Source organism: Leptonychotes weddellii, chromosome 5 (assembly GCF_054177405.1).
Source record: "Leptonychotes weddellii isolate Sample4059 chromosome 5, ASM5417740v2, whole genome shotgun sequence".
NCBI lineage: Eukaryota > Metazoa > Chordata > Mammalia > Carnivora > Phocidae > Leptonychotes > Leptonychotes weddellii.
This window is the reverse complement of record NC_138373.1, coordinates 24,149,861-24,158,662: the sequence shown is the minus strand read 5'-3', so window position 1 is coordinate 24,158,662 and position 8,802 is coordinate 24,149,861. Positions and strand designations below refer to the sequence as shown.

The 8,802-nt window shown below is 56.1% G+C and overlaps 1 protein-coding gene and 1 long non-coding RNA gene across 4 annotated transcripts in view; one reads left to right on the top strand and one right to left on the bottom strand.

Moving 5' to 3' along the window:
- Positions 1 to 5,450, top strand: part of LOC145721583 (uncharacterized) — a 7,099-nt gene extending 1,649 nt beyond the window's left edge. Inside the window, exons 2-5 of one of the 3 annotated variants that reach the window (XR_014145343.1) lie at positions 509 to 636; positions 923 to 1,057; positions 2,409 to 2,540; positions 5,318 to 5,450. This is a non-coding gene — a long non-coding RNA (uncharacterized LOC145721583). Of the gene's footprint in view, positions 1 to 508; positions 637 to 922; positions 1,058 to 2,408; positions 2,715 to 5,317 lie in introns of those variants that run through there. The other 2 variants (XR_014145342.1, XR_014145341.1) reach the window with 2 other exon arrangements.
- Positions 1 to 8,802, bottom strand: part of ABCC6 (ATP binding cassette subfamily C member 6) — a 47,650-nt gene that overhangs the window by 15,837 nt on the left and 23,011 nt on the right. Inside the window, exons 13-20 of the mRNA XM_081819971.1 lie at positions 8,012 to 8,158; positions 7,274 to 7,361; positions 6,819 to 6,894; positions 5,285 to 5,411; positions 4,933 to 5,109; positions 2,708 to 2,875; positions 2,088 to 2,262; positions 526 to 601 (exon numbers count right to left, since the gene is read on the bottom strand). Coding sequence (XP_081676097.1) covers positions 526 to 601; positions 2,088 to 2,262; positions 2,708 to 2,875; positions 4,933 to 5,109; positions 5,285 to 5,411; positions 6,819 to 6,894; positions 7,274 to 7,361; positions 8,012 to 8,158 — 1,034 coding nt within the window. The remainder of the gene's footprint in view (positions 1 to 525; positions 602 to 2,087; positions 2,263 to 2,707; positions 2,876 to 4,932; positions 5,110 to 5,284; positions 5,412 to 6,818; positions 6,895 to 7,273; positions 7,362 to 8,011; positions 8,159 to 8,802) is intronic.

The following is an 8,802-nucleotide window of genomic DNA, read 5'->3' as shown; positions in this document are numbered from 1 at the left end:
GACAGTCACAATGAGTCCAGCTATGGCCTGGCTGGAGGGGGCTGGAGAAAAGGGGACAGCAGGCCTTGTGGTGAACCCCCACCTGTGTTCTGTTCTGGCCTGTGCCAAGTGATCCCATGAGTGTAGACTCAAGCCCTTGGTGCAGCAAGCCTGTCAAAGCATGATGAACAACAGGGCCAGGCAGGTCCTTAACAACTATGGTGAGGATCTTTCTTTGGAGTCAGTCCTGCTCCCCTATGGCAATGAGACCACTTGACAAACTGTAAGGCATTCGTCATATTTGTGGGCACATTGGTCATTCTATGAACTGGCCACTTGGGGACTTGATCATTTCAGCCAATTGATTATCAAATAGTTGAGGTGAAGTATCCCGCAGCTGAGCACCATGGCGGGCACTCAGCAGGCGTGGGGTCCAAAGTAGTTTGGGCCGCCCTTACGTGCCTGAGATGCAGCAGGTGACCCGGATACCCTGCCACACGGCCTCAGCCTGTGCCCTCCCTGTGCTCAGCACCACAGTGGACTCACCTCTTGGGTCCACCCACGGGCCTCCCACGTCCAGCTGAGCCTCTGGGGTCCTTGGCCTCGGTCGTGAGTTCTGCCTCTGCAAGGTCAAAGGAGTCTTGTCACGTGATGGGGGTGAGTACTTGGGGTCCGGACGCTGGCTTTGACACCTGCTGGCTATATGACTTTAACTTGTGTGAGCACCTGTTTCCTTCCATCTGGCTCCTGCAACCGCTCTCCATCCTCCCTGGGTTCTTCCGGGAACATTATTCCTTCAGTCACTCATTCATTCATTCATTCACTCAGCAAACACTATGGCACACCTGCTACGAACTTGGGGCTGGAAAGCAGGAGCAAATACCGTGCATGGTGTGACAGCCTTGCCCCAGCAGTTCCTTGTGCTTGGAGTGTTCTTTTCTAGTAACTGCCAGCCAACCCCAGGAGTCACTTCCCCGAGGAAGGACCCTTCCTCTGACTGTCCCCCAGGCCAGACGGGTTCCATCTCCAAATTCAAGGAGGGTGACACTGTGAGTCAACACTTCGGATTTTTACCAAGGTGAGCCACTGCTCAACAGATGTTTGTAGCCAAGGCAGAGCCTGGGGCTGGCGGCCCCTGATTGTGTGTCCTTGCTTTGTCATGGTGGCGGGGAGTCGGGGGGCAGCATCCAGCCTACTCATGGAAAAGCACATGCTCTGGAGTCAAGCTGCTCGGGTTCAAATCCCAGCACTACCACTTAGAAGCCATGTAAGCTTGGGCTAGTTCCTTCACTTCTGCGCCTCGGTTTTCTCATCTGAGAAATGGAGGCAAAGACAGCCCTGACCTCACAGAGGCATTGTGATGATTAAATGAGCTCACGCATGGGAGGACCACTCACTGTGGGTGGGCTTGCATCGGCGGCTTCACTTCTAATGTGTGGTCATTTTTCCAGCACGCATTGTGTTTTCTGGTCATTGGAAGCCCTAGCTACGGGGCATCTGGGTGGCTCAGTTGGTGAAGCATCTGCCTTCGGCTCAGGTCATGATCTTAGGGTCGTGGGATCGAGTCCCGCTTTGGGCTCCTTGCTCAGCAGGGAGCCTGCTTCTCCCTCTGCTTATGCTCTCTCTCTCTCTGACAAATAAATAAAAACAATCTTAAAAAAAAAAAAAAAAAGAAGAAGCCCCAGCTAGCGTGTCGTGGGCTTTCTGGCCTCGAGCCACCAAGTGACCACCTTGCTCAGTCTCTGTAGCAGTTAGGAACCCAGACATCAGATTTGAACAACCCCAAAGCTCTAATCTTGTGTCCTCAGAAAATCTGTCTTTGCCCAGTTTGCCCGTTAGTGGGGCAGCAAAGACTGCATGTGCCTCCGAGGGCCGTTGTGCAGATCTAATGAAATAATGTACGTAAAAGACCTTAGCGCCGTTCACACAAGGTGGCACTGGCTCTGAGGGGATGTGTGACCTCTTCAGAGAGCCATCTGCTTCCAGGCCTGGGCCCCCATGAATGCTGTGGCCAAGGGCATTCCAGTCACGCCAGTGGGGTCCTTGGAGCCTTCTCCCCAAGGGTGGCGGGAGCCAGGCACACACAGCCGGCCAAGACCGGCCAGTACCTCCATCTCCGCTGTCTTCTGGATGTCCAGCTGCATCCAGAAGGCCCACCAGAGCCCCTTTCCTGTGCAGGAGCTCCTGGTAGGGACCCATCTCTGCGATGGCTCCATCTTCCAGCACCACGATCCAATCAGCCTGGGGCAGGACGTGCAGCGCGTGGGTCACGAGAATCCGCGTCTGGGTGGGGAAGGGGTAGAAATTACACTCCTGTGTTTGACCCAGTCTTCCAGGGAGAGCTGGGGGGAAGGGGCAGGCAGTGTCCTGGGGCTCAGTGTGGGGCAGCCCCCCTTCTTGTACTCCTGCCCTCTTTCTCTCTGTCTCAGCAGAGCAATAGAGGGTCTCCTTCGAACGGTGTCCCGAAACAAGAAGACACAGGCTTCCCGTGAACCTGGCCAGTGACCTGAGGCTGAGCTGGAATAGTCAAACCACGGGCCCCAAAGCAAGAATGAACTGTTGTAAGCCACTGAGATTGGGGGTTGTTTGTCATACAGCATTGTCAGAGCCAAAGCTGACCATTGTAGGGGAAAATGAGACCTGGAGGAGAGCGCTGGGGAGACAGACAGGGGTCAGGACGTTCCCCTGCCTTTGCCCTGTGAACACTGACATGTTCTCCAGGACTTACCGTTCCGTGGAGCAGCCCGCTGGGCCCAATGACCTGGTTGAAGACGTGCTGGCCAACGTGGGCATCCAGGGCTGCCAGGGGGTCGTCGAGCAGGTACACGGCAGCCTTCCTGTACACAGCCCGGGCCAGGCTCAGCCGCTGCTTCTGGCCCCCGGAGAGGTTCATGCCCTGTGGCCACAGGAGAGGGACAGGGGCCTGGTGCACACCTGCTCATCAGAGTGAGGGCCAGCTCACTGTGCCTGTCCTCTGGGGCCAACTTCCAGCTTCAAACACTCGCAATGCAGCGGCCCCCTCAGCCTCCACTCAGCCTCGCTTCCTGGAGGAGAGGTCCGCACACTCTGCCCCTACGTTCTCTCCTCCCTCCCGCTTCTCCCTTGAGTCTGGCTTGTGTTCTCTTTTCCCCACCGTATGGTCCTGCCTTCCTCAGGGACACCAGTCATCTCCCTGTTGTCCAACCCAGTCCTTCTTTTCATTCATTCATTCATTCACTCCTTCATTCATTCAATCATTCCACTCCCATTTTCCACATGGCTCTGGGGATACAGCAATGAACAAGACCCAGCCCCTGCTCTCATGCATCTTACACTCTAACGAGGGTGGGGTGGGAGACACATCATCAATAAACCAACAAGTGAAATATATCACCTGTGGGTAGGTGTTATATGCTATGAAGGATAATGAAGTAGAATTAGAGCGTATGCTGAACAGGCATGAGCAGGGTTGCATGCGGGGTAAGGTGGTCAGGTAAGGCCTCTCCACTAAGGGGACGTTTGAGTTGAGACCTGACAGAAGTGAGGGATGAGCCATGTGGACCCCTGGGAAAGAGTTTTACAAGCAGCGAGAAAAGCAGGTGCAAAGGCCCTGAGGTAGGAAACGTGCTTTGGGTGTTTAATGAATATCATAGAGATCCATGTGGCTGGAGTGAAACAAAAAGGGGGAGCAATGATAGGAGGTGGGGTCAGAGAGATAAGTGGGGCCAGACCTTGAGAAGCCTTGTTGCCAATCGTCAGGACTTTGGCTTTGACTCTGAGGGAGATGGGAAGACCTTGGAAGATTCAAGCAGAGGAAGCATGTGGTCTGCCCTACGTTTGAACAGAATCCCTTTAGCTGCTGCACCAGGATTAGCCTATGTGGTGTGAAGACAGAAACAAGCAGGGCAGCCATGTAGGGGAGAATTGATGACGGACGATACCAGAACACTCTGGGTCTGCTCTGAAGGTGGACCCAACAGGATTTGCCAAGGGATCAGATGTATGGGTGTAGGAAAAAAAGGAAAATCAAGGATGACACCATGGTTTGGGATCTGAGCTTTGGAGGGATGGAGCTCTGGTCACTGTGGATGGGGGTGGGTGGGCAGTTCCTGGGGGAGCACAGGTTTGGTTTAGGAGGTGACAGTAGGACAGAAGTGAAGGGCAACAGGCACTCCTTCCTTCTGCAACACCCTCCCTTGGCCTCCAGGATGCCCTGTCCTCCTCCATGGACACTCCTCAGCCATACAGAGGCACCTCCAGACCCTCTCCCGGGTCCTCTCCTCTTCTCGCCAGGAAACCCACTCATTCCCTTAATAGTAGCTCCTACCTTTTCACTCTCCACTCCCTAATCCAGGGCGGGGCAAACTTTTTCTGTAAGGGGCCAGACAGTAACTATTTTAACCCCAGTTCCATGACAACTGCTCATCTCTGCCCATCATGCAAAGTCGCCACGCACTGCCAGTAAATGAACGGCCGTGTCCGTGTCCCCATAAGACTTCATTCACAAAAACACACAGTGGACTGGACTTGAACCTGGGGGTCATAGTTTACTGACCCCTGCCCAATCCGTAGCTCCAGATGCATAAATCCTGTCTATTGGATATCTCTGCCCCAGACCCTTTGGTGAGGCCCAGAGAGGGGAAGCTATTTGACCAATGTCACCCAGAAAAGCAGGGCAGGGCAGGATGGGAGCCCAGGTCTCCTGATGCCCTGTTGCTGAAAGCCGCCTTCCACCAATCCCTACCACGCCTCTGCTTTTGTTTCTATTTGCAATCATTCGCTCATTAGCCTCTGTTGATTGAACTCTTCCTATGTGTTTGGCCCTGAGCGAGACCCCCTGTCTGCCCCATTTCCCAGCTCCCCTGTCTCCTCTTTGTCCCTCCCTCCACACGGCCCCGCAGGTCAGGGAGACACATGGTCCTGAGCGCCCAGCTCCAATGCCTCCCTGTGGCAAGCGGGCCCCGAGACCCTCACCTGCTCCCCAATTTTGGTGTGGACCCCTGCAGGGAAGCTGCTCACGTCTGGCCACAGGGCGCAGGCCTCCAGGACCCTCTCTAGCCACAGCGGGTCCAGCTTCTGCCTGAAGCACACATTCTCTACCACAGACGTGTTCTGGACCCAGGCCTCCTGGGGCACGTAAGCCACGGAACCCTAAAATGCAAACTCATTTGGCCATTAAAAGGCTGATAGGGATGAGGTAGGAGCGATTTTGGAGAAGAAGGAGAAGCGGGGAGGCAGGGGACAGGAGTGGGGGGGGGAAGGGGCGGAGAGGGAGGGCTTTTAGAATGGGAGACATTCTAGCAGACAGGCAGGGGGGCAGCCTCACCTTGATCCTCACCGATCCCTCCACTTTTGACAGCTCCCCAAGGAGGGCAGACAGCAGGGAGGACTTCCCTGCCCCCACGGCACCGACAACAGCCAGCAGACGACCCTGGGGCACAGTGAGGTTGATCCTGGCAACACAGGAGGGGAGACATGTCCCTGGGGCCCAGCCTGAGTCTGTGCAGGACTGGAACCTCAGACGGAGCCGGCCTTTCCCGTTGGCAACTCATCCGGAGATCCTTCGCTCTCCCAGTCCGTCCGGCGACTCAAGCAGCCTTCTTGCCCCAAGCACGCGCACGTGCACGCACACAAGCGCACACGTATAAGGCACACACACATGCAGCTTCCCACACAGACAAGCGCGTGCACACATGCACACCACACATACCACACACATGTGCAAACACGAACACACGCACGGACACGTATGCGTGCGTACATTTACAAAGACACACAAGCACACCTGTTCTAACTCACACACGTGCACACATGCTCACACCTGTATGTGCACACACACCTGCTTGCACCTATGAACACTTGCACACACACACACACACACACACTCTCTGTTGTCGCAGGAGGGTTTACCGGCCTTGCTCTCGTCTAGGTTACTGCACTAGGCTGCTCACCACTTGCCCTCTGCCCCTGCCCGTGGGCCGTAGCCCATCCTCCACCCTGTGGCCACAGGGACCTGTTAAAACCCAAGGGGGATCATGAGGCTCCCTTGGCTCAAGCCCTCCACTGCTCCCCATTTCACTCAGGAGAAAAGGTAATGTCCCAGCAGTTCATGAAGGATGCCCAACCTCCTACTGCTCCGTCCCTTAGCTGCTCTGCCTCGGCCACATTGACCTCCTATTTCTCAAAGGCCGCAGGCCAGTGGTTCTCAAGCAGGAGGGATTATGCTCCCCCAACTGTCATTTGTCACACCTGGCGGGGGGTTGCTGCTAGAAGCTGGTGGGTAGATACTGGAGGTTCTACTAAACATCCTGCAAGGCACAGGACAGCCCCTACAACAAAGAAATCTCCAGCCCTAAGTGTCAACAGTGCTGAGCCAGATAAACCTTGGTCTAGGCACATTCCTGCCTCACGACCTTTGTACTTGCTGTTTCCACTGCCTACAAAGCTCTTCTCCCAGACACCTGCAAGCCTCATCCCTTCCCTTTATCATCACCTTACTACTCATGCCTCTCCCTCGACATCACTCCCTTACCCCGATTTCTCATTTGTGTGCCCCCATCAGAAGGTCAACCCCAAGAGAGCAGTGCCTGTGTTTGTTTTCTTCACTCTGTCCCCTGGGCCTCTAGATGGGGTTTGAGCTTCCCATCTCCAGGAGTTCTCCATCTCTAGGAGTCTTGTTCTTCCATCTCCAGGAGTCTTGCTTCCCCCAAATTCTGCCCGGGGCTGGTCCTACCAGTCTCCCTGTCAGCCCCAGGGCAGACTAACCCACCCTCCAGTGCCCAGCTGTTGGAAGCTGCTGGAGCCTCTCGCATCTTCCTCCTGCTGACGGGAGGGGAGTGAGCAGGGAGGCCGTGCCATACCTGTGCAGGCAGGGTGTGCTCCCCCGGGACCAAGCGAAGGTGCCATCGTGAATGCTGATGCAGGTCTCCCCAGCAGCTGCGGGGCGGAATGGGGAAACCAATTGTGCTTGGTGAGTCTCATCACACAGCGGTGCCCGTAACCTCTCCGATTTTATTTTCTAGCTCGAGGTACACATGGCCATGCTTGTCTCCCTGGCCTTTCCGCACGAGGGCAAGGACCTGGTCCGCCCAGAGTGGCACATAGTAGGTGCTCACGAGTCACTGCTGAATGACTGGGGAGAAAGCAGCATCCCCGCCCGTTTCCGTGGTACCCGGCTGCCGGCCTTGTCTGCACGGGCCATCCTGGCGCCAGCAGCCCGCCCCAGCTGGGACCCTGGCATTTGGTCGGGGGGCTGCAGGGGCGCTGCCGGTCCCGTCATCCCTCCCGCACGCCTCCTGCCGAACTCTGCACTCACAGCATCTGGAGGGACTTGAGTCCACAGCCCCAGGGTCCACTTCTTCCAGGCAGAGGAAGGCGGCCAGACGGTCAAAGGACACCCGGGCCTGGGGAAACCAAAGCCCCGGGTCACTGATGCCCAAAGAGCAAAAAAAAGAACTCAGGCTTCGGGTGTCTGGTGCCTCAGGATGTGGAAAATCTTCCGGTCTCCCAAGCTCGACGCATTTGCCAGGCATTAGCACAAAGCTTTCTGGGTCACATGAAACAGTGCGCACGGAGGTGGGGACCATGAGGGTGACAATGACCTCCCAGCCCCTCTCCCCCTTATTAGCATAACAGGGACAATCGGGCTGCCATCCTGCAGCTGAGACCCAGGAGGAGGATGGCGGCTTTTCCAAGGGAGTCATAGACCATTATCAGAAATGATTCCAAACTTCGTCCACCTAGGGCGGCCGTTTAAATGGGGACGCGTCAGCAAGGCAACTTGCTCTCAACTCCGTCACGGCTCAGTGTGAGTGGGGACAGCAAGGGGAGAGAATCCACATAAAAATGCTGGGTATGGAAAGCGAACGGGCAGGCTGGCACGACACTGGGTCCTCTGCCCCTCCCTGCTTCCCTGCTCTGTCTCCCTGCCTCTTCCTCCCTCCCCTGTCCGGCCTCCTGCTCTGTGGGCAGCGTGGGGCTGCATGGAGTCGGGCCTTCCCGCTACACCCCTGCAAGGCTGCCCCCAGGGGGCCTCCCCGCCCCGCTGCCTCACCTGGACCACGGCGTTGATGGAGAAGGGCAGGAAAACCTGAGCCTTGTTGAGGATGGTGAGGACTGTGAGGGTCACAAAAGCTTTCTCAGCATCCATGGTGTTCTCCTCGGCCGTGAGTGTATGGACAGCAAACAGAACCAGTGCGACCTGGGGCGGGGCACACGGGCCGTGACAATGAGCTGGAATGTTCTCCTCCATCCACCCCTCACCCCAAATTCTGCGAAGCCCCCTGGCCTCGCTCCTAGTTCATGCAGCTGTGTAAGTGTTTCTTAAAGAATACGAGTGTTTTGGTGAAGGGAGCTGCGTGTGCGGCCCCCGTTCTAGGACCAGCAACTGTTGGTCCCAGGCATCCAGGGACACCATGGCGTTTGATCTTGGTAGGATGTGGAAGGTTCTAGATGTGGGTGGGACTTGGGGTTCTAGAACGCCTTGGAGATGACCCTGGAGTTGCGGGCATCAGTAGCACTCAAGGGGAGGGCCCTGGACAGTGGTGGCATCTGCATTTCCGGATGTCACTGGGTGATGTCAGTTCTAGGTGTTGGCGGTGTTTCCGTTCTAGGTGTCACTTGGTGATGACGCATGGTCCTTTGGTGTGATGGTGACTCAGCGATCCTGCCAGGGAGCTCTCACGGTTCTGAGTGATGGTACTTGTGGTTCTGAGTGTTGATTGTGTCAGCGACATCAGATGCCCACCCCCGGGGTGGCGGGTTCTAATCCTTCTGGAAATACTGATTAAGGCCCACCTGCCACCAGCCTTGAATATCTTATGAGGAGTTTGGATTATTTATTTA